The 25,309-nt window shown below is 34.6% G+C and overlaps 2 protein-coding genes across 3 annotated transcripts in view; one reads left to right on the top strand and one right to left on the bottom strand.

Moving 5' to 3' along the window:
• Window positions 1–11,546, top strand: part of SMC4 (structural maintenance of chromosomes 4) — a 32,651-nt gene extending 21,105 nt beyond the window's left edge. Inside the window, exons 12-22 of the mRNA XM_008581209.1 lie at window positions 907–1,132; window positions 1,216–1,295; window positions 2,190–2,342; window positions 3,388–3,514; window positions 7,297–7,486; window positions 8,478–8,622; window positions 8,889–9,062; window positions 9,456–9,638; window positions 9,794–10,026; window positions 10,555–10,738; window positions 11,204–11,546. Coding sequence (XP_008579431.1) covers window positions 907–1,132; window positions 1,216–1,295; window positions 2,190–2,342; window positions 3,388–3,514; window positions 7,297–7,486; window positions 8,478–8,622; window positions 8,889–9,062; window positions 9,456–9,638; window positions 9,794–10,026; window positions 10,555–10,738; window positions 11,204–11,356 — 1,848 coding nt within the window. The 3' untranslated portion in view covers window positions 11,357–11,546. The remainder of the gene's footprint in view (window positions 1–906; window positions 1,133–1,215; window positions 1,296–2,189; window positions 2,343–3,387; window positions 3,515–7,296; window positions 7,487–8,477; window positions 8,623–8,888; window positions 9,063–9,455; window positions 9,639–9,793; window positions 10,027–10,554; window positions 10,739–11,203) is intronic.
• A 1,205-nt stretch (window positions 11,547–12,751) lies between these two features.
• On the bottom strand, window positions 12,752–24,292 carry TRIM59 (tripartite motif containing 59). 2 transcript variants are annotated; one of them, XM_008581206.1, is made up of 2 exons: window positions 24,213–24,292; window positions 12,752–15,730 (listed from the first exon to the last, which is right to left on the bottom strand). In XM_008581206.1, exon 2 carries the CDS (start codon window positions 15,725–15,727, stop codon window positions 14,525–14,527), a length of 1,203 nt encoding a protein of 400 aa, XP_008579428.1. In that variant the 5' UTR covers window positions 15,728–15,730; window positions 24,213–24,292; the 3' UTR covers window positions 12,752–14,524. The 2 variants fall into 2 exon arrangements, with proteins under 2 accessions (XP_008579428.1, XP_008579429.1); XM_008581207.1 differs by lacking the exon at window positions 24,213–24,292 and adding an exon at window positions 17,525–17,561.
• Between the last annotated feature and the right edge of the window lie 1,017 nt (window positions 24,293–25,309).

The raw sequence follows: 25,309 nt of genomic DNA, 5'->3' as shown, positions 1-25,309 counted from the left end.
TTTTTTTTTTTAAAATCCAATTTTTTTTTTTTTTTTTTTTTTTTTTGGTTGCTGTAGTTTAGGTGTCATATCTAAGAAACACTGCCTAATCCAAGGTTACAGTGATTCACCTCCTCTGTTTTAAGAGTTTTATCGTTTTCGTTTTTACATTTAGATTTTTGATCCATTTTGAGTTAATTTTCAGAATCATCTGTTGAATTTTCTTGGCACCTTTGTCAAAAAATCAGCCAACCATAAATGTAAGGGTTTATTTCTGGACTCTGTTTTATTCCCTGTGCTAGTACAAGCATACAGTCTTGATTTCTTGATTACTGTAGCTTTGAAATAGTAATCAATAGTAAAATAGTAAGTTTTGAAATCAGGAAGTGTGCATCCTCTAATTTTATTCTTTATCAAGATTGTTTTGGTTCTTCTGGGTCCCTTGACTTTCCATATCAGTTTTAAGATCACCTGGTAAATTTCTGCCCCCGCCCCACAAAAAAGGAGCAACTATGATTTTGATACAGGTTGCATTGAATCTGTAGATGAATTTGGTTAGTATTGCCATCTTAACGATATTAAATCTTCTGATCCATGAACATGGGGTGTCTTCCATTTATTTAGGTCTCATTTTGTAACCTTTAGTGTACAAGTCTTGTGTTTGGTTAAATTTATTTCTGTGTTTGGGGGTTTTCTTTTTATGATAGTTATAAGTGGAATTCTCAGATTTCATTTTCAGATTATTCATTGCTGGTGTATAGAAATACAGTTCATTTTTGTATATTGATCTTGTATCCTTCAATCTCACTGAACTTATTTATTTGTTATAGTTTTTTTTGTGTTGATTCTGTAGGATTTTATGTATATAAGATCATGATATTTAGAAGAAATAATATGTTCTTTATTATATATGTTTTTTACTTTTAGATGGCAGTATGGGCAAAAAAAATGACCAAAATTCAAACTCCTGAAAATACTCCTCGGTTATTTGATTTAGTGAAAGTAAAAGATGAGGAAATTCGCCAAGCTTTTTACTTTGCTTTACGAGATACCTTAGTAGCTGAGAACTTGGATCAAGCCACAAGAGTAGCATATCAAAAAGATAGAAGATGGAGAGTGGTAACTTTACAGGGGCAAATCATAGAACAGTCAGGTAATTGGTTTTTTCCCTGCCATTGAGTTTATTTACTTCTGTTGGGGGAGACATGTAAGGCTGACTTCTCTCCTGTTCTCCAGGTACAATGACTGGTGGTGGAAGCAAAGTAATGAAAGGAAGAATGGGTTCATCTGTTGTTGTTGAAATCTCTGAAGAAGAGGTCAGCATATATAACATAACATTATAGTCAGACTTTTTTTTAAACAGTTTTACACTGAGGTATAACGTAGTACAAAATTTGGCCATCTTAAGCATACTGTACTCAAATTTTAAATTAACAGGTTGAATTTTCTATAAATGACTGGGTTGGGTCTTTTTTTAATGTAAAACCCTTTAAAGTTCTGAAAACAAAATATGTTAACTAAACGTATATGCTCAACATATATATCTTTTTCAATTATTACATGTGGATATTTTATAATTTACTTAATTGTTTATGTGTTTGACATTTGTCTTTTTACATAATTATTGCTTCGTTGCATGATTGTTTTTTTCTATTTCAAAATAATTCTTTAAGGGGTAAGTATAACCAAATTTATGGTGCATTTTCTGAATTTTATTTGAAAAGATTTTATTCCTGTACTTATTTTATATTCTCACAAGGAATTATATAAAAAAGTCAAAATGTCAAGGAAAAACTGCTGTGTTCCATTATTGCCCTCAGAACACTATGTGTATTTTTTCTTCCTTAAAAATGTGTTCTTACATGTCCTGGATACCAAATGTTTTCCAAAGCATTGTGCCTTGATTTTTTCCCTCAGTATTTTGAAATAGTTTATATTCTTCCACTCAGGTGTTTGAATGCTTTACCTTTATTTCATTCAAAGGTGATTGAACAGCCCTTAAAGTTGTTTTGTCATCTGATTATATGACTCAGAAATTAGTTAACCATCTCCTAAGCTTTAAGTTTAGGTATTAGAACTGGGTTATTTAGTTTTGTTCCAGTCTTTAAGATCTGAAGTTTGGGTTTTCTTTGTTCATAAGTTGACTTTGCTGTCAATCTGAAATGATAACTCTTGGAGAAAACTTACTTAACTGGTCCTTTTCTTTATAGGTAAATAAAATGGAATCACAGTTGCAAAGAGACTCTAAAAAATCAGCGCAAATCCAGGAACAGAAAGTACAACTTGAAGAAGCAGTAGTTAAGTTACGGCATAATGAACGTGAAATGAGGAATACACTAGAAAAGTTTACTGCAAGCATCCAGGTAGAAAGAGAGAGAGAGTGTGTGTGTGTGTGTGTGTGTGAATATTAAGCTGCAGCTATTGGAATTCAACAGCAATTTGGCAGAGCCATTTTGCTATTTGCTTACAATTTTAAATATAAAGTAGGGGGGTGGGTCTCTAGGCAGAAGGTCTTATCTTTTGATGATTTTGTTTCCCTGAGTACTAATGAATAATGCCATGTCACAATGTTGCTACAGCCACAGCTATCCCTGTTTTCCATTTGTACTCCGTAGAAACGGGACTTCCCTTAGCAACTAAATGACCTTTTATTTTCATTCTCTTTTCAAAGTGGAATGTTTTCTTGGTTTTGAAAAAGCAACACACGCCCACAGTTTTTTGTTTTTAAACTTTAAAAACAGTTAAATATCCAGTTTGCATGTAATATAGGTGATAGGTATGTGTGTATATGTACATAAAATATGCATACGGCTTTTTAATGTCATGCTAACTTTTCTTAATAAATTATTGTTTTCTTTCCAAGCCATTGTAAATTTACTTTGTTTTCAATTGCTTTAGAGCATTTTGTTTGTACCTTAATTTGGTAAATGTTTTTCTGTGTTATTATATACACTACATTTAAAATATAAGGTAGGTGTATCTTTATACACTCATCCAATTAGTTCCTTAGGTAGATTCCTAAAATTGCAAGTATGATACAGTATGTTTAAGATATCTGTTGCATAATGCCAAATTGTCCTCAAGAAGATGGATCTAATTCATGTATTACTAGCATCATATGCAAATATTTATTTCTCCAAATCTTTGAACACTAGATATTAAGTGTGTTGTAAGTTGGCCACTTTGTAAACTAAGCATTTTAACTTGTCTTTGTTAAGAGTTTACACATTATTTAGTATTTGTTAGTCATTTTCATTTTTTGTATTAATTGTTTTCTGCCCTTTTCCTGTTACTCTGTCTTTTTTGTAAAAATTTTAAGTGTACTTTTTAAAAATTCAAAACGTTTAAAGCATATATTATTGTTACTAAGTTAAAATACTGACCTTAGATGTTAAAACATTTCTGTAGCGTTTATCAGAGCAAGAAGAATATTTGAATGTTCAAGTTAAGGAACTTGAAGCTAATGTACTTGCTACAGCCCCTGACAAAAAAAAGCAAAAATTGCTAGAAGAAAATGTTAGTGCTTTCAAAACAGGTATGTTTAAAGATACAGACTTTTTGAGATTGTCAAAAACAGGTTTATAAAGTTTGCATGTTTAAGATAGCAGTTTGTAGAATAATAGCATCTTAAATATATTTTATATGGGTCATCACACTGTGGTTTTTGTTATTCAGTTCTCACAAGCCTGTAAAAGTAAGCACACAGTGGTTTTATATAATTTGCCTAAGGTCACACAGCATGTGATAGGTGGTATAGGAATAGGTGGTAGAGTCTGATTTCAGAGCCATGCTCTTAATTTTATGCTTTGTATACTTTGGCACTAATCTTCACAAGATTCCTTCAAGATAATAGTTATTAACAGATTGAGAAAACTGAGGATTTGGAGAAACTAAATCACTCAAACAAGCACACAAAGTAAATGGCATATGCATGAAGAAAAAACAGTACTTATTTGAAAACTTAGAAAAATCATATTTTTCTTGTGCACATATACATATGTCTGCCAAAATGGAATTTTTAAGCAAGATAGGGAGTATATAGGCTCATAGAATTGGCTTTGTAGCCTTAATTGAAGTCCCCTGATCATGCACTTGAACAGCCCTGTTTCTCTTTCCATGTTGGCTTTGGTCAAACATAGATAAGTATCTTACCATAGGAGAGGTGAATGGTGGGTATTGCCACAGACCCCTTTAGGCTTATAGCATCTTAACTAGTGACCCCCAACAGACACAGTGAGCCTTCATTATATCCTCAAAAAGCACCTCTGTTATAGTTGCTTCATGAGCCAAGGAATACAAATACTCATTATCTGTCCCAAAGAACTAATAGAGTAGAATTGGAGCAATTATTCAAATGCTCCAAAAATAAAGGAATTTTCTTCCAAAAGAAAAAGGTAAAAAGATGTTAAGCAGACAGACGTCCACTATGCACATCAAATATTTGTTTCTACCCATATTAATTTGTGGGTGTGTGGTCTTGTTTATCTGCGTTTTTAAGATTTAAGCATTGTTCAAATAGCATCTGCTACTGACCAGGCTTTGTTTTAGGAACTGTTGATAAACTTTTCCTCTTTTGAAAGAGTTCACATTTAAGATGACAGAGATATATCTGAGCAGAGATTCAAAGAGAGTTTGAGTGCTAACCGTGTGGATATTTGGGAGAATAGCATTCCAAGAAGAATGTAGAGGAATAATTGCAAAGGCCCTAGGGCCAGGAGTATGCTAGGAGTATCTAAGAAACGCAAGGAAGCTAATCCTGGCTAGCTCTGGATTGGGGAATCCAGATCTTATGGGGCATTATGGGCCATCAGTGATTCTGAGTGAGAAAGCAATTGGAGAGTAATGTAGATGGCTGGCATAATATAACAGGATTTTTTTTTCCATTTGGTGGTACCTAAGGACCAATTGAAAGGCCAAAAATATATACCTGTGCCATGAGTAGCAACATTTTCATAGAATGCAGGAATCTGTGTTTTATTCTTATTTGAAAAGAAATCCTTGATTTTATTAGGAGCTCTTTGTATGTCTTCACATAAAATGTTGGGTATTATCGGTAGGCTTTCAACTGAGAATGGGTCTTTTATGGAGGACCCATTTCTGCAAGCATGTTTTTAAGATTAAATATTTCATTTCACATTAAGGTTTTAAAAATATCTCTTTGGCTATCATGCAGAGAATAGAGTAAGGGGGGCAAGGTGGAAGGGGAGAAATTGGGATGAGATTGCAGTAATTCAGGCAAGAAATGGCTGATTGCTGTGTAGTTTTTAACTTTTGAACATATCTATATTTTTAAATAAGCAGTGGCTACAGTCTGAGAGCATGAAGCCATTAAGAAATAAATGGGTGTGTTCACAGCTGAGCCAGAGAATGTAACTGTGTGTTGTTGTAACACCTTATATATAAGTCTGTGCAAACATCTTAAAGGTAAGTTGTTAAATATAGAATGGTGGTTTCAAGAGTACAGACAGTGTGTTCACAGCTGAGCCAGAGAATGTAACTGTGTGTTGTTGTAACACCTTATATATAAATCTGTGCAAACATCTTAAAGGTAAGTTGTTAAATATAGAATGGTGGTTTCAAGAGTACAGACTATATATGCCACAGTTTTCCCTCCTACTTCTAGTATATATTGCTATCATAGACATTAAAGAAGAAATTCATGGTGGATACTTGAAAACAGGAAAGAAAATGCTGTGAAGAATCTTTCTGGGAGGATATTCAGGGATGGAAGCTTTCCTAGCTACATATCTCACCCATCCACCTGTCACTGTAAGTGGTGGTGCTGTCCCTTAGAGCAGTTGGTGCTCTGTTCCACAAGTGAGCTGAGCACACAGGCAGCCCAATGGAATTTCAACCACAAAAAAACATCACTGTGAGCAAAATAATTTTGTCAACAAATGCAGTAACTTAGACCCGAGAAGAATAATTACTAGTGTTAGAAATATAGGACTTTAAAATGTGTATATTTAATATCCTTAGGAAAATATGGGATCCATAAGATCCAAAAAAAATTTTTTTTTAAGAGCCAAATGATCTCAGAAATTTAAGAAATAGAGATGTTGGAATTAAACTCAATAGATGGAATGAAAGATCAGGCTGAAGAATTCTCTGATGATGTAGCCCAAAAAGATAAAGAATGAAAAGTTAAGAGATTTGGGAGATGTTGAAATTCCAACACTTACCTAACGGGAAAGAAGAGATGAAAGAGAAGGAGCAATAGTTCCAATCCTTTTCTCTCAGCGCATCCTCCCTCCCTCCCTTGTGTGCAAAATAACCTACATACTCATAGGAGTTTTATAGAAATCCTTTTCTACCAGTTAGCTCAGCATTTCTGATTACCTTTCTATACATAAGTATTTTTGATAGCTTGAATTTCCCACCTTTTTGCCATCTCTTCATCCTTTCTGTGTTGTACAGTGATTAGAATTCAGGTATGGAGAACAGAATCCACTCTGGCTAGTGTAAATAAGAGTTGTGTGTGTGTGTGTGTACTAACAGAGTATTAGATTGTTTACAGAATCATTGGGATAGCTAAAGAAAGAGTTTTCAGATTGAACATTCAAGAATAATTTACAGACCTCTGCACAACCATCAAAGGAGCTAAATCGATTTGGAAAGTAATCTCTCAAATTGGAAATATGCCACTACAATTACCAAAAAGAGAAGCACATTGCACCTACTATAATGCACACCATTAAAGTTAATGCCACTACTTGTCAGTACTCACAAAGCTGTTGATTAGACACCAGGCTTTTCTGTGACTGCCTGCCCTGCAGAAACATGTCCAATTTATCATTTATGGCTTCCAAATTATGTAGTACTTTTGATTGAATGGACCTAAATTAAGTCTAAGCCCTAGCTATGTGGGAATCTGGGAAATGTTGCTCGATTAGTTTAGCAGAAGAAAATAACAACTACTTCTTCACCATGGGCAAGTTAGTAGAGAGTCGGATACATAAATCTCTCTAAAGCTAAAAATCATTATGAAACCAATAATCAAGGAAATATCCTAAGAAAAGTTTAAAAGATTTTTAAGTCTGAGAGCATGAAGCCATTAAGAAATAAATGGGTGTGTTCACAGCTGAGCCAGAGAATGTAACTGTGTGTTGTTGTAACACCGTAACTGTGTGTTGTTGTAACACCATTTGTTTTGTTTTGACATAGGGTGTTGTATTTTTTTAAGGCACTTTTTCCCAAATGTCTAAAATTTGTTTTCGTGCATCAGGTTAAGTTATATTAACTGAAGAAATTTACTTTTAATGAGTGATGCTTATTAGCATAGAAACATGAATTAAGTTTTTTACTTTTTAATTTCAGAATATGATGGTGTGGCTGAGAAAGCTGGTAAAGTAGAAGCTGAGGTTAAACGGTTACACAATGTCATCGTAGAAATCAATAATCATAAACTCAAGGCCCAACAAGACAAACTTGATAAAATAAATAAGCAGTTGGATGAATGTGCTTCTGCTATTACTAAAGCCCAAGTAGCAATCAAGACTGCTGACAGGTAGAGTATGCATACTACCCTATCCTTTCTTTCCTTCCCTATCTCCACATTGGAAAAAGGATGAACATTTAAACTTAATGTTCCATTAAGTGTTTCTCTTATTGTTACTTATTAAACCTATCTGACATGTTATTACCTAATAGGACTTTAGTAAGGGAATACCTACCTATAAGGAACATTTATCATATGGCGAGTTTTTAAAAAGCAAAAAACTGGTGAACAGGTATTCCTTGGGAAAGTACAGTTACATAACTTCCCAGTTGTTGTGAAAACACGGAAATCACAGTTTTGTTTCTCTGATTTAGGGGAGTAAATGATGACTAATTTAAATAGATATAGGTCTTAAGATAATAAATAAAAGAGGTAAGAATAGGATCTTTTAGCAAAATTGTCTTGGTAACTTAAAATTTTAATTAGCTAGAAGATTCCATTGTTCACAAAAAATGAAGGTAGGGATATATATAAAACATTGAAATTTAAACAGCTAATTCATTTCTTTTATCTTAAAATTATAGCAAGTTGATGTCATATTATCTGGTTAAGTTAATCCATTGCCTTTTGCTCAAAGATAAGGGGCTAATAAGTCATTTATTTATGTTAGGAGCAGAAGTATGCTTAAGCAAATTTGTCAATCAAAGTAGAAATAACTTTATTAAGGGAAAAATAGTGCCCCACAATTTTGGAAGTACTTATTGACCTGTCTTGAGCTAGGAGGTATTTATTTAAAGGTGTAGCTTTGTAAGTGCAGAGATTTAAGAATCTCTAATTTGGCAGAAAAATGACAAAAGAATTTGGTAATCTAATGGACAACTTTGCATCAAAGTCTGTTTGGATGGTACTAGAAGCTTTATAAGGAAGTTTCATTAATTTATATTGAGAGTTTAATAAAATACACAATCCACAAGTGTATTTAAAAATCTGGTAGGAAAATATGTCACATTATCATGAAAAGTTCTTTGGTAAGTGTTAATATGTTGTTTTGCTCCTTTAGAAATCTTAAAAAGGCACAAGACTCTGTCTTTCGCACAGAGAAAGAAATAAAAGATACTGAGAAAGAAGTAGATGACTTAACAGCAGAGCTAAAAAGTCTTGAAGACAAAGCAACAGAGGTCATAAAGAATACAAATGCTGCAGAGGTAAGACTTATTTTGTATTGGAGAGGGTGGGGAGTGATATTTGAAGCAATTTGAAGACTTGGATATATGACATCAATGCCTCGAATGTAGTAAGCACTCAATAGGTTAAAAGTTTTGAGTACTGTGTTATAACTTTTCTGTGAATTAAAATTTTTTTAAATTTAAAATGGAAGGAACATTGGAAGAGATTACTAACTCCATCTTTGTAATATGAAAATACCTGTTCTATTTGGTAAGATCATATCTGTAGCAATTCTGTTTTTTAGGAGTCCTTACCAGAGATCCAGAAAGAACATCGTAATCTACTTGAAGAACTAAAAGTTATTCAAGAAAATGAACATGCTCTTCAAAAAGATGCACTTAGTATTAAGTTGAAACTTGAACAAATAGATGGTCACATTGCAGAACATAATTCTAAAATAAAATATTGGCAAAAAGAGGTGAGATTGTTACCATTTAATTTTGAACCTATACTTTATGATAAAGGGTTGGGGGGAGTTGTTTAGGGTTTTTTGTTGTTTTTAGATATGTTCTGATTCTTAATTCCATGATATAATCACTACTCAGGTTTATAAGGGGGTATAATGAACAATATATAGTACTTATCATATACAGAAAAATCTGAGTAATTGTTAGAATTGGGCAACTAGCTTTCCACCCCAGGGCTGATCTAGAGATTTAACAAAAGATTACACGAACACTTTGGAATGCTACAACTACTTTTCTTGAAGTCCTTTGAAAAATAGTTGATATTCAAATCAACTCCTGGATTTTTTGAACAATAAATTATAGTCTTGTGCCTTTTCTAATTCTCATCTAAACTGAACTTTTAGATTTCAAAAATATCATTGCATCCCATAGAAGATAATCCTGTTACAGAGGTTTCAGTTCTAAGCCCAGAGGATCTTAAAGCAATCAAGAATCCAGATTCTATAACAAATCAAATTGCACTTTTGGAAGCCCAGTGTCATGAAATGAAACCCAACCTTGGTGCCATTGCAGAGTATAAAAAGAAGGTATGAATGTTTGAACTGTTTATGTATAATAGTTAAAAATTCTTTGAGTTCTTAGACTAAATTGTGACCTTTAATTTTATGTAGTTAGCATTGCTAATTCTTACCTCAAATTTATATCTGAATAGATTTTTCTCACAATAATATTCTTTTTACAGGAAGAATTATATTTGCAACGGGTATCAGAATTGGACAAAATTACTTACGAAAGAGATCATTTTAGACAGGCATATGAAGATCTTCGGAAACAAAGACTTAATGAATTTATGGCAGGTTTTTATGTAATAACAAGTAAATTAAAGGAAAATTATCAAATGCTTACTTTGGGTGGGGATGCTGAACTGGAGCTTGTAGACAGCTTGGATCCTTTCTCTGAAGGAATCATGTTCAGGTTTGTAATTATACTGAGTTTTGAATCCCACTGTTACCTGTCTCTATATATTCTCCAAACTTAGTAATTGGGGGTGGGATGTAAAGGTTAGATCTACAAGTTATTTTATTTGACAATAAATACTAATGTGTTTACAATCTGGCTGTTTACAGCATAAGTTATGGGCAAGCAGCAAATATTTAATATTTACAAAATATTTGCCTAGTTCATCTTTTTTTAATTTTCAAGTCATTTCAATTCAACATCAGGACTGAAAAAATTGTAGAGGATAAGGGGAAAGAATAGCAAGAGGTACTTAGCCTGCTGGCTGTTTAAAATCTTAAAATTTTGGTAGATGTTCCTGTGTGTTCATCCTCCAATAATGTTTATAAAAATAACCAGAAGAAAAGAGTTCATATTTGTGTAAAGCAAGTTAGACATCCCCAAGGAGAAAGGTGGTAGAAATCAATTATAAAAAAAAAAAAATCATTAAATCTTAACTTTAGCTTTACAAGTAATTTGACCACAAAACTTTAAAAATTATTTCAGTGTTCGACCACCCAAGAAAAGTTGGAAGAAGATCTTCAACCTTTCAGGAGGAGAGAAAACCCTTAGTTCATTGGCTTTAGTATTTGCTCTTCACCACTACAAACCCACTCCCCTTTACTTCATGGACGAGATTGATGCAGCCCTTGATTTTAAAAATGTGTCCATCGTTGCATTTTATATATACGTAAGTAAAATTTAAAGGTTTTCATTCCAGAAATTTTATGGGTCACCTAAACATCACACATGGAATTCTTTGACTTTCTACCTAGTGAGCTTTTTCCCTATTCCCTAACTCCGTGTCCTCTAGTATCAAAGGAGACCAAATCCTTTATTTGAACTAAATATTTCCATTTTGGAGAAGTAAAATATAAATTGATAATGCAAGTTAGTAGCAGAATTACAGCTAGAATCCTAGGTCTCAGACCTTCCTGAATCTTTTTTATTAGAATCTAGGCAGTCATGCTTCCAAAAATAACCAACTTTCTCTCAACTCAAATACTGTTTCATGTATTATCCATGCCAACATTGCTGTACATTAATGTAATGTTGAATTTATTGCACAAAAAATATTTGAGTGAAGTAAAGCTTACATGTTTATTATGTGATTTACCTGTTATTACTTAATATTTCTAACTTTCTTTCTTTTTAGGAGCAAACAAAAAATGCCCAGTTCATAATAATTTCCCTTCGAAATAATATGTTTGAGATTTCAGACAGACTTATTGGAATTTACAAGACATACAATATAACAAAAAGTGTTGCAGTAAACCCAAAAGAAATTGCATCTAAAGGACTTTGTTGAACTTGTGTATACTGAAGATTCTCCAAACTGAATTGGCATAGATTTCGTATATTATTGATTTTGTATTTGTAAAGGACTATAAATTGTGTAAAATATATATTCCTAAGTAGAATCACAGAACTGGTTTCTTTTTTATGCTGTTGAGTCATCCTGTAAAGTCTAATAAAATATCTATACCTGCCTTCTAGGAGAATGTAAGAATCTGACATTTTTATAAATGGCAAACTATGGAGGAAAATAAGATGTCTGGATGGTCACTTGACTTGCCCTTAGTTCTAAGTTACTATCAGCAGAGTTAAAAGTACATTAGTTGAGATACAGTAAAGTTCTAAACTAGATCATGTTAATCAGGGCTCAGAATACCTTCATGGACCTTTTACTTACACTGGAAAACCCTGCCAGTTAAGCTTGAATAAATTCTTAAGGCATTCCACTTAATTTACTAATTTAGATAATATTATCCAAATAATGGGAGATGTTTTTGTAAGCTGATTACCCAAATTGCTTTTATTATAAAGTGGTCATTGTGAATTACAGGGATGAGAATTTAAAAATCATGTTTCTCTAAAACTTGATGTGTTTGGCCATTTAAAACTTATTTGCAGGAGAGCCAGTAAACTAAGATAATGTTTGAACATAGTTAGGCTATGTCATAAGTTGAAAAATACCCAGCTATATACTTGCTTCATAAAAAGAATCTTCTCTAAAACTTGATGTGTTTGGCCATTTAAAACTTATTTGCAGGAGAGCCAGTAAACTAAGATAATGTTTGAAAATAGTTAGGCTATGTCATAAGTTGAAAAATACCCAGCTATATACTTGCTTCATAAAAAGAATAAAGTATATATATAAGGATTAACTTTGCAGTATAAGGATTAAGTTAACAATCACCAGAAGGAATTTTGGTGTTGAATCAAGTCTTTTCCCTACCTATTCAATTTCTAGGTATTTATCCCAAGAAATTAGTTGCCTCATTCTTCGGTGGGCCATTGTTTTGGGGGGGTTGAGGGAAGGCACCTGGTATGGGGATCCAAACCCTTGAAGTTGATGTTACAAGGCTGTGCTGTAACCAACTGAGCTAACTGGCCAGCCCCCAGCCCCAGGTGGGCCATTGTTTGGGTATAAAAAATCCAACAGGCCAGTTTGTATCATAATATAGCCACTAAAAAGTGTAAACACATTAGCGGTATGGTCCTTTGTTTTAAATCAAGGTTACTTAATGAAAAAGTAAATAGAAATGGCTGTTATTGTAATCAAGTGCTTTTCTTTGAGAGACGTAGATGGAATTTAATACTTTTTATTACATTTTAATAACCAACGTAGTAGAACTCACATACTGTTTTAAAGAGTTAAAACAAAATACCCAGAACCCATATGAAAATTCCAAGGGTACCATTCCTGAGTTTGAGTGCATTAAGCCACTCAATGCAAATATCAAAATGAATTTATTAAAATATAAACTTGTTATACATAAGACTTAGAAATACTTTATATACTTTAAAATTGTACAATCTCGTTAAATACAAAAGAACAGCATGTGTAAGAATGTTACTTGTATACGTAACTATATTCGTGCACTTTATAAAATTTATCAAAAAGTACTAAAAACTGGCAAGTTACAAAATATCAATGTCAAGCCTAAAATGGTATTAATAGGCACATACTTCATTTTTTAGCTATAAATAATTCTTACAGGTTAGAAACCGTAATTTATTAACAATAACCTTGACTTATTAAATCCTTTAAAAGTTTGACAGCATGAACTCTAAAGATAATACATGTTTTCCCACATACTACCTGTATGACCTTTGGCAAATTACTTTTGGTCTGTTTCCTCAACTACAAAAAGGATTAATAATCCCACTTAAGAAATATGATATTAAGTACGTGACATATAACACTTCATTGCTTACTAATATTTTTACATTTATTCAAAAGGACAGGGCACCATTTATGGTGTAGAAGCTAACATTTTAAGTAATCAAATCACTGCAACTTCAGTGTAATTATATGTATTTCTATCGTAATAGCTGACTATATATATCTTCCCCTTAACCTTTACACCCTTCAAATGCTCTTTGCCCACACAATAGTTATTTGTGCTAGGTATAGTCTGATTCTGATCAAAAATTGACTTAATACCATCATCTTAGTATTAAGACTCTTTTCCTCAACAGATAAGACATTAGGAGGACCTAGTGTTTTAGAACTAGTTCCCTGAATACAGCTATATTTATTTACATGTAATCTACAGGGCCAGGAGCATTCCATAATCTGATCTGTAAAGTCTTTTGAACTAGGTAATGTTCCACTAGAGATAGATCCAAGAGGAGCCATTTGGAATTTATGGAAAGCAGATCAGTTTGTACTTAGGGTTGCATGGACAATAGGCAAAAGTCCTATGATAAGCACGCAACTTCCAGTCCCTGTTAAAACGGGAACTAATGGGTTTTGGCTTCTTAATAGGAAGGCTCTATGTTAAGCAAAGTTCAGCAATATAAGATTAAATAGTTGGTACTTTCCATTAGCATAAGGGAACACTGGCAGATAGAAAATCTAAGATGATTTTTAAGATAAACAGTTCACACGATGCCATCTGTTGAGGATGGAATGTGTTACCAACGTGATTCTGTTCTAGTAACTTGTTTGAGTTTTTAATCCAAGAACTGATTTGACTGACAAGACTTTACCATCCTTATTCACCCACTCAAAAGCTTCAAGCCACATCAAAATCAAGGTGTATGCCCTTTTCAGGATTTCCATCTTTTAATGTAAAAGCTACATATACATATGGAGCTGCAAAGCCAACCAGTGCAGTATATGGTAAAAGATAATATTGATACAGGAATGTTTAAAGTCACAGCAACATAAAGTCAACTTCTATCAAGCCAAAAAAAAGGGATAATATACAATAGATATTTAAGTAATTAGTAGATTTTATAGTAGTTTTCTAATAATGACTTGGTTTTAATGTTTTAGATATTCTTTCTCTAACTATGACGCTTTTCTGTCCAACAGCATGAAAGGTTTAACATTTCTACATATTTATGCTTGTTGCAATTCTAATAGTTTAGTTTGCTATTTATTTATCCATGCTACTTCTATTCCTCCACTTAGCAATGGTTAGTAACTGCTGTACTAACCCATTTAAACAATTCAGATTTGTTTTCAATGAGAAATCATTTTCCATATGAATTCCTTCAACAAATACAAAGTATGACATAATATGTTCTTTAAATCATGCATATTGTTAGATAAACTTTGGTAAACAGATAGAGAGACTTCAGAAAAACATATCGAAGTGATTTCATTTACAAAGGTTATGTGTTGGTTGAAAACAAGTATCAACATCAATATCACTGAAATTAGTGTAACTATATTTAAAGCTTTAAAAACTTCAACTTCTTTTTCATCCTTATCAGGCCAGGAACATGGCAGCCTGTTAGAAGAAATTTTCATTTCAGGAATGAGAACTTTCTTAATTTGTCCAATTTCTATTCTGTTCCATTCCTCTCTCAATACCTTGCCTACTCGAGGATAAATTTCAACAGGCTGGACCTCAGGAAGTGGTTTCTGTTTCAAGATCTGCACACGCTGGCAGATATCATCAACTTTTTCAAGAAATTTAAGTGGAGACTCTTCTTGTAAAGATGTTGTCAGTGTCATTAATTCAAGCTGCTGCTCTCTCATTTCTTTCATTCTTTCAATTTGTGGAATATATTCTTGATTAATCAGATTGCCAACATCACACAGAGCCGTCAGGAAAATTTTTTTTTTCTGTTCTAATGTATCACTAAGCTCCTTAAAATACTGGAGAACAACTTCCTTATCACCTTGGACCATTTTCTCAGAATGAGATTTTTGTTCTTCCAGCTTTTCAATAAGACGAGTAAGATCTGTCCAGTATGTGTCAGTTAACTGTTCGAGCAGTTTTTGAGGCGTGTCCTTTTCTTTCAGATAGGCACTTTGAAGGTCATCTATAGGATGACCATGATGTTGACCTATGGTAAGGCAGTGCCCACAAACTAATTTTTTATCAAGTAGACAATAAACATTTAATGGTTGCCTGTAATGTTCAGGGCAGGTGACAATATCTGGATGGTCTTCTTGCTGGTACTTTTCAATAATAGCCCTTAACGCAAAATTAACAGGTAAGGATTCAATACCAGTTGAAGCAATTTCAATAATACTTCTGCAATTAGGGCACTTGAGTGGAATTCGTAAAGGTCTCCATATATAAAAGTTAACAGATGCCTGAAGAACGTTTTCCAAACAATTTCTACAAAATGTATGAGAGCATGGTAGCACACGAGGATCTTCAAAAATACTATAACAGATGGGACATGTTAACTCTTCCTCAAAATTGTGCATTTCCTGTCAAGAGAAAAAAGTATTTTAACTATATATAAGAAAGACATCTGCACATACTAAGTTTTAGGCATTAACCTCCAAATTGTTCATAGATTATTCTTGTTATTCAACAAAGAACTGAGGTATTTACTAAGATGTTTTAAATGAAGCTTTCTTGGTAATTCAGTGGCTAACATATAATACCAAATAACTGATCATCTTTAAGAGCTTAGTCCTTTGAGACAAAAACCAACACAAAACAATTCCAATTAATCTAATAAAATACTTCAAGTTAAAATTATTTAGATATGTTTTTATGTAATGAAGACAAATTCAAAGTGTTCTGTTAAAGTCTACTTAATAATTACAACTATTCTGTGTAACTTTTTACACTCTAGATGCTAAAATCAAAACTATCCACAGGCAATAATGAACAGGCAAGACTATAGTTGCTATTACATAACTCAGGCTTAGCAAAATTATATTTTTTAATTCAAAAGAAGATAACATGCTCCCTGCTGGCTCAATCATGTTTTCTAAAGCAAGTTATTAAAATTCTCTAGTTGCTGTTACTATAAATTTCTTAGTTTCTTGAACTGGAATATGAGAATGCTTAAAGCCCACAATCAGTATAGTATAATTTTCTAAAGCAATAATTTTAACTTGAAGATTTGGAAGGGGAAAAAATTCTTAATTAGTCCTTGAAATAAAATCAGCTTGAAAGATGAAGAGTTGATTGTGGTAACTTTGAAGTACTGACTTAATTTTTTAAGTGAAAAACTAGGGCACTAATGGTAAAGAACATAAAGGACACCATTAGTCATCTTTCCTTCATGAAAACGTCTCAGACAGAAAAACCCAGCAATAGTTTGAAGACCTTCTCTGACACAGTAACTTGACCTCATGTCAAGCTGTTGTTGATATTTCCAACGACAGAAGCCTGAAGGTTTTGCACACTACCACTTCCTAGTTTTCCTTTGTATCTATTCCCAATGCAGCCATAATCCTCAGGACTGATTGACCACTTAAAAGAGAAAAATCGAGTTACACCATTATTGAAAGAAACTTAAACTAAGTGCTATCCATGTAAAATATAAACATTACCAAATCCTTCTCTATAAAACTAACCTTTAAGATTAAAAGTTTGTGAAAACAGCATCCAAAAATAACTAATTAGACTTAAGAAACATAAAACCTCTCTAATTTTTAGCTCTCACCATCTGCCAAACTCTTACTTATCCTCCAAGTCTCACTTGAGCCTGCCTCTTCCCCAGATTAGACCCTGTTAATCTCAATGAATGCTGCACTTTTACTTCACAGTACTTAAAGGGATTTTATTTAAAGAATTTTGTAACATTTTTGTATATATTAGGTTGTAAATAAGCCTCCTATAAGGGCAGGAATTATGTCTAAGCTATGGTTATATTTCCTATAATCTAAGTACTTGAGTAGTCATTCATTAGTTGAATGAACAACTGTCTCTTAAGGACCAATGTTAATACAGATTGCTATGGTTTGGATATTGGTTTGTCCTTGCCAAAACTCCCGTTAAAATTTGATCTCCAATGTGGCAGTGTTGGGAGGTGGGGCCTACTGGGAGGTGTTTAAGTCACTGAGGGCAGATTCTTCATATCAGATTAATGCCCTCCCACTGGGGTGAGAGAGTGGCTTGTTCAAGAGTCTGGTTTCCTCGGTTTCTCTTTCTTCCTCTCTTGCCATATAATCTCTTGCACATACCCACTGTATTAGTCCTTTTTGTGTTGCTATAACAAAATACCTGGAAATGGGTGATTTATAAAGAAAAAACTTATTGCTTACAGTTTGAGGCTAGGAAATCCAAAGTGCATCTGGTGGTGGCAACAGTGACCCAAGGGTCTCACACTGCAAGATGGTGGAAGCAGAGAGAGAAAGAGACAGACTTCTTTTAAAGCCCTCAGAACCACACCCCTAACCACCATTTTTAATCCGTTCACTGCTGCACTGTCCTACAATCTAAGCACCTCTTCAAGGCTCCACCTTTCAATTACAATAGGATTTTCCATCCTCTTAACAGTCACAGTAGGGGCTAAGTTTCTAATACATAAAACTTGGGGAACACAATTCAAGCTTCAATGAGTTTTATGTGGACATAATTCAATCCACTACACCCACCCCCCTTCCACTTTCTGCCATGGGTTGAAATAGCATGAGGCCTTCACCAATGCAGCTGCCCAATCTTGGGCTTTCCAGCCACGAGAATCATGAACCTAAAAAACCTCTTTTCTTTAAATTACCCAGCCTCTGGTATTCTGTTATAGCAACACAAAATGGACTAAGACACAGATCTTAGTTTTGGGTTTGTTTTTTTTTTTTTAAATAGCAAAATCTCTACTTTGTTTTAGGAAAAGCTGTTAACAGGAGAGCCCAACAGAAAATACTCCATTCAGACTAACAATATTCAGATCCCTAATAAGCCAAGATACGTCACACAGAGACTAAGCTTGAACTGTGAAGCATTCCAGGAAACTAAAGTAACTGGGAAATAGTACAGAAGACGATATGCACTGTAGATAAATTCAAGTGAATGCGTGTTGGGAAGACTTTACAACTTTACCCTATACCTACAGAGAGCTTGTAAGTCATACAAAAACTACCCAAGAAAAATACATTTCTCAATATTTCGGTGATGTCAGAATTCATAATGAAGGAAAAAACATAACAGCACTTTACAAGGAATAAAATTTGAGCAGTTGACATATATTCAATCTAAATTTAACATTACTGTAAGAGCTATTCAAATGTTAAAGCAGCAAAACTAACCCTAAAACAGAATTGAACTTTTCCCTCCAAAATCCTATTCTATATTTGTCAAAAAGCTACAGAACAACTTTTTCTTTGAGAATTCACTTAGGGACCCAAAAGCTCAACCTTTAGAATGAGAATATTCATAAGAATACTGTAAAAAGAAAATATCATCTCCTGAGCTTACATAAAATGGAAGCAAAATCATGGTCTCAATGTTACTGCTACAATATGTAAAATCTCTAATAAAATTTAACCAGAAACTGGATAATCTGAAGATCACAGGAATTCAGTTCTATTCTCAGACTACCCTCTTGTTTATTTATTAAAATCTGATTTTAGGCAAAAAATTCAAGAGAAATCATAATTGGTTAAGGGAAGCAAGCCTGGCTGAAAATAATTATGTAGGGCCAGAACTTTCTGACTCAGGTTGCTCTCTGGGAAGTAGAAGATACAGGTGGCTATCAGGCTTAGGAGCTAATTATTACAGAAACCAGTATGAAATTTTATACACCAGAAATTTTCCATAACCAGCATAGACTCCTGAGAGGAAGAAAAAGAGCAAAACACTTTACCTATGTGTGCTTTCTAGGATGAATATCTTGGATTTAGCTATGCTGTACATTAATTTTCTAAACAGTAAAAACATCAACAACAAACACTGGAAACTAGATGACAAGGAAGCACTGCCTTCAGCATTCTCAGGAAAAAATGGCTTCCTAAATGGCACCTAAAATTCTCTACCCACCCAGGAAAAAAACAAAAAAATAACCCATTTTGATATAAAGACAGTTTGACATGAAAGTTCTCAAAAATAAACAGGCCCCTGCCAACCCTTTCTAAAGAAGTTACTGCAGGGAGAAAAGAAAAGCAAGAATTTTCACCAGGATAATGGTGAAACAAAGTCCAAGACAACCATGCAGCCCTCGAGAACAGCAGTCTGGTAATGGAAAACAGATCCAGAAGGGATGTCTTTAAGTAAATAAATGGAGCTGACAGACTATTTCATGTGCCTGAACATACTGAGAGGTAATAAGAAAACTAAATTTAGTTAAAAGTGATAGAATCGTGAAAAGAGAAGAAATACTATAGTATATGATATTGCTGAGTTGTCATACTAACAGTCAAAATACTGTAAGTAAATATCAAATACTGATTTTACCAAAAACAGTAACAAAATTATATTGGGAGTGAAGAATAAGGGAAGGAAATACTTTAATAACTAAATCTTAACCTTCCCTTTTTGAAAGTCAATACATGATTAAAAATGAAAAATAAGCAACAGTAAAAAGCATATTATTTAGAATACAGAAGCAAATACCAAAAGTAGCAGTTAAAAGAGATGAAAGTGGGCCGGCCCGGTGGCGCACTGCTACAGTGCGCCGCTTGGGAGCGCGGCGGCACTCCCGCTGAGGGTTCGGATCCCACATACAGACCGGCCGCTCACTGGCTGAGAGAGGTGCGGGCGCAACACCGAGGGTTGCGATCCCGTTGCCGGTCCCAGTCCGGTACGGGCGCGACACTGAGGGTTGCGATCCGTTGCCGGTCACAAAAAAAAGACAAAAAGGAAAAAAAAAAAAGAGATGAAAGTGATTGCTTCTGGAGAGCAGAAATCACGAGTAGAGACAGAACAGGACTACTATTTTTCATTACAAATATAAACAATGGTCTCACTTTTACGTATTAACATATATAATTAAAAATATAATAAAATTTTAAAGAAAGAAAGACAATCCTACAAGTATCCAGGCAGAAAAGCAGGATGAAAAAAGGAAAACAAAAACGTAATGGTCTCAGAATTCTCTGGGAGATTGTAATTTCCAGAGAAAATTGGAATGGCCACAACAATTACCTCCTACATATGCTGTTCTGTATGTAATGTGATTTTGACGACATTCCCCCCATCAGGAGGAAATGAAATCTACTCTCTCCCTAGAAAAATTTGTGCAGGCCATGTGATTGCTTTGACCAACAGGATACAGTGATGCAGTGAGTTCTGGGTATACCCTTAACTAGCCTGGCAAGTTGCAACCTCTTGAAGCCATGAAATGCTATGTAAGAAGTGAAGGCTACTCTGCTGAAGAGAGAGGCCAAGTGGAAGAGCAATGAGGGGCAGACGTGAGTGAAAAAGCCATCTTGGACATAAGACAGCTAAGCCTTAAGATGTTTGTTACACTGCATAGATAACCAGAACATCTCCAAAGCAGCAAGGAATGCTAGAAGACAATGTACAGCAATGTCCACAAGGTATGGAAGGAACAGGATATAACCTGATAAGTCTGTACCCAGCCAAGATGTAATTTATTCATGTGAAACAATAAAAATACTCTTAGCAAAATCTATAGGGTTAAAAAAAAAAATTCTACAGGGCAGAGCTGAAGTCATACATTTTCATTACCAAAGAAAAAGAAGAAACATAAAATGAGGATTCAACTAAAAAAAAAAATTATTAGAAAAAGAAACCTAAGAAAAGCAGAAGATAAAGATAAATGGAAGAAAACAATGAATTAGAAAACATAAAATTGGTAGAACTGAGAAATCCAAGATCTGATTCTTAAATAACCAATCCATTTAGCTATCTGTGATAGACAGCTCTAAAATGGCCCCCAATGACCTCCACCCTCCTGGGTACTTTTGTAATACCTAGGTACCGCTTGAGTATGGAATGGACCTGGTGATTCCCTTCTAACACACAGAATACAGCAGAAGTGACAGGATATCACTTCAAAGATTTTGTAATAAAGGACCATGGCTTCTATCGGGAGTTCTCTCTGTCTCTGTCTCTGTCTCTCTCTCTCTCTCAGCACTCTCACTGAGATAAGCAAGCTACCATGTTGTGAGCAGACCAAGGTCTGTTTGGTACGGCAAGGAAGAAAGGCTCTTTAACTCTAACCGAAAAGGCACTGAAGCCTGCAAATAACTACTTTAAGTGACCTTGGATACTTCAGGCCCATCACAGTTGTGAAATGACTGCAGCCTCAGAAAAAGCTTCACTGTAAACTCATAAGAGACCTTGAGCCTGAGGTACCCCCAAGCTAAGCCGCTCCTAACCCACAGAAACTGCTGTTTTAGTATTTGTTGTTTTAAGCTGCTAAATTTTGGGATAATTTGTTGTGCAGCAATAGATTAACACATTATCCTAGTCAAGAGTGGAAAGGAAGAAATAACAAATATACGAAGTTAGCACTGAGAAAAAGAAGAAAAAGCCGAAATTAGAAAATATTTTGCAAAACTCTAGGCTAATATATTTGAAAATCTACAAGAAATGAATTTTTCTCTAAGTCAGCTCAAATTACCAAAACTGACCCAAGAAGATAAAGCAAACTATGGGAGAAATTTACAGATTAGAGAAGTGCTACTCTGGGGCCAGCGCCGTGGCTCACTCCTGGTAGCGCTGAGGTCGCGGGTCCCTATCCTATATAGGGATGGCCGGTGCGCTCGCTGGCTGAGCGTGGTGCGGACAACACCATGCAGAGGGGAAAAAAAAAAGAAAAGTGCTACTCTGAAAAGAAAAAAAAAAAAAAGGAGGGCAGGCAAGCTTCTCTGATGAGCTCTTTCAAATGGCCTAGAAACAATTTCTTGTCCAACTGTTCCAGAATACAAATATGGAAAGTTTGCAAACTGCTTTGAAGACAGTATAAGATGATTCCAAAAGCTAACAGAGACAACAGAGACTAAAAGCAGAATAATTTCAAAAACGAACACTGATAGAAAATCCTAAACACAATATTAACAAAAACAAATTGTGTCATGACTAAATTAGGTTCTTTAAAGAAATATAACATTAATTCCATAACAGAAAATCTATTAATATAATTCACTCAGGTCAATGGAAAAAATATATATAACCACTTTAGATGTGAAAAACACACATAACGTCAAAACCAATAAGCAGTCCACAGAGACAGAAAGTAGAAAGGTGGTTGCCAGGGCCTGGAGGGAGGGGAGGGTGTAGAGTTGTTTAATAGGTAGAGTTTGTTTGGGACGATAAAGTTCTAGAGACAGATGGTGGTGATGACTACAAAACAATGTGGATGTAGTTAATGCCACTAAACACTTAAAAATGGTTAAAATGGTAAATTTTATGTTACGTATATTTTAACACAAAGAAACTTTAAAAAAATTTTTTTAAGTGTGTAGCCTATCATCCAGCTCCTCTGCCAAATGAATTTTATAATCAATTTATATTATTTTATGCTTTTAAAAAGCAAAGAAGAAAATAAAAGCCCACATAAAATTTATTTTTTTACCAGTCAGTACTAAACACCCAAGTAAATATCAGTATTTAGTTCAAAATTTCCTGCTTCCTTTTCAAAAGTCACCAAGACGTGAATATTTTTTAAAAATCTTCTCAGAAAGAAACCTGAGGCTATATCACCTACTTATAAATTATTTCACACATTTCTTGTGTTTACATGTCAAAAGCAAACACACTTCTGAATTTCCAAGCTTTTGATAGTCTTTCTCCGGAGGGCCAATTTCCTGTGGAACCTCCACAATGTCTCACCAGCATATTAGATAATAGATATTATGATAATATATTATGGAGAAGTAAGCAGTACCAAAAATATCATTACCCACTCTTCCATATAAACTATTTTTTAAGTTTTAATTCACTAATGCTTTATTGCCTTTCATCTCTAAACATGAATGGTTGTAAAACAGTCATTAAATTTTACAATCTCTAATAAGAAATTATATTTACCACATTAAAAATTAGATGACTAGTGAGTCAGCTATAAGTATGGAAAATTCAAGTGGTGCCACCACCCAGATTGGGGCTCGCATATTTGTGGCCCTAACTGATAAAGAGAATAGTATATTTCATGCAATTCAAGACTTAAGAAATACTAAAATTGTGCCATACACATACTGTGTACATACATAAGACAAGATTTTTTTAAAATGCCTTTGTTACACATAAATATACAAAAGTAATGAAGGATCACCATAACTCTTTCAAATAATTTTTTTAAAAAATCCAATGGTCAGATTCGATTTTAACTCTGCCCACTTATACTAAGGTGTTTCAAAAAATTCGTGGATAGAATTAAAAGATAATATGGATCGTTCCATGAACTTTTTGAAGTACCCTCATCTGTTTTCTTTCATTTTGATATCCACCTGTTTCCCCAAACTAAGAAGAAACTATTAATCCAATTTAACCAGGAACTGACATGCAAAGTTAAGGTTTTAATTGCTTGTTTTATACTTTTCGAAGTGAAACTATATTTGATGGAAAACATTCAGCATCATGTTTGCTGAAAAGCAATGTCAAAACACCTAAAATCAAAATTTCACCTTGCTAGACTAAATTATGGTACCTTCTTTCAAAGGACAGCTCCTTGCTCATTAAAAAAGAATGCCGATCAATATGTAAATGCATAGAGAAAAAGTATCCAGGTAACTTAAGTAATAAATGCAATTTGCAGATCTGTATGCATAAAATAACACCATTTTTATGTGTGTTGAGATATAAATATCCTTGTACAATTTCTGGAAGAATATACAAAAGAGTGAACAGCGACTACCTTTAAGGCACACGTCAGATGAAGGAGTTGTTAACTTTTCACTTTATGCTCTGAGAAGATAATTATAATTTTTATACACCACCACATATCTTTTTCAACAAGATTTTTACATTTCACCTTATAGTTTACGTCCTACGGTCTGTAAAAATTTACTGAAAATTTATTTCATATTCACTTCATCTCTCAGAGCTTACCTACTTTGTCGATCTCCTGGTTTGGGGACTGAATATAATTTTATCTTCTTCAACTTTTCCAGATTCTTTTATTCTTATTCTAAAATAAAAATAATTTTGTCTTTAAGGTTTTAGATTCATTTTCTCAAAAAGTATATTAAATGCTGTGTCACAGAAAGTTCTTAGTTCACTGTCTTTGATGTTTGCCTTCCCTATGCCTCACTGTATTTTTCGAAAAGTAATGAAAATACCAACAGTTGTTGCCAGTCGAGATACCCACCTGTACCTTGAAAATCCCAACAATTCTGTGACCAAACAAGTTGTCACAAAGGACTTCTTTTCACGGCGTAAGTGCCTTATGAGCTCTCAACAACATTAACCAACAATAGAGATGAAGGAACAAAACATGCATGGTTATTTTAGATTGCTTAAAGTTAACTGGAAGACATGAAGCAGCCATGGGAGTGAAAGACTTTGCCAACTCAATACAACTATCGATTTAGGTTATTCCCATCAGCACGTTTGCTCATGTCAGTTCTGCCATTTAAATGTTGTGGGACCCCGAGTCAGTTTTACCTAATACCTCTCAAAACTGAGGTTTCCCATCTGTAAAATGGGCATAAAGTCCTGTGAGAACCTAGCACAGACGAGGAGGAGCTCAAAATGGCAGTACTCTTCCCTTCCCTTTCTCGAAGGTTTGTAGCCAGTCTCCCGGGCCTCCCTCCTAGCACGCCTCCGCCGCCTCGGTGCCCTCCCGCCCGAGTCCCGCTCAGCTCCTCCTCGCCCACAAAAACCATCCTCCCTCACAGAAATGCCGTTCCACATATGGAGGACGGGAAAAGCGGCTCCCCAAAGTCCCCACCCGGGACGAGAGAGAACGGACGCAGGACCCAAGCCCACCCGCTCCACCGTGATGTCCCACGACTCCCCTGTGCAGCAGGGAAAGGAAAGTGACCCAGAGCCACCTTCTTGGATCCGGAAAGAAGATTCTTAGACTCACCGCGGGGAGGGGGCAGACCAAGCAGTCCACAGCGCCGAGTCCGAGCTCAGCAGCCGCCACTCACACGCGGAGCGTGCAGAAGCGTCTCCGCATCCCCGCCCTCCTCCGCCCTGAAGGA

This window comes from Galeopterus variegatus, unplaced genomic scaffold (assembly GCF_000696425.1).
Source record: "Galeopterus variegatus unplaced genomic scaffold, G_variegatus-3.0.2 Scaffold2294, whole genome shotgun sequence".
In the NCBI taxonomy this organism is placed as follows: domain Eukaryota; kingdom Metazoa; phylum Chordata; class Mammalia; order Dermoptera; family Cynocephalidae; genus Galeopterus; species Galeopterus variegatus.
This window is presented reverse-complemented; position numbering and strand designations above follow the sequence as displayed.

What these genes read in the sequence shown, in the direction of transcription:
- TRIM59 (XM_008581206.1), bottom strand. Translation starts at nt 15,727, where the DNA reads ATGCACAATTTTGAGGAAGAGTTAACATGTCCCATCTGTTATAGTATT.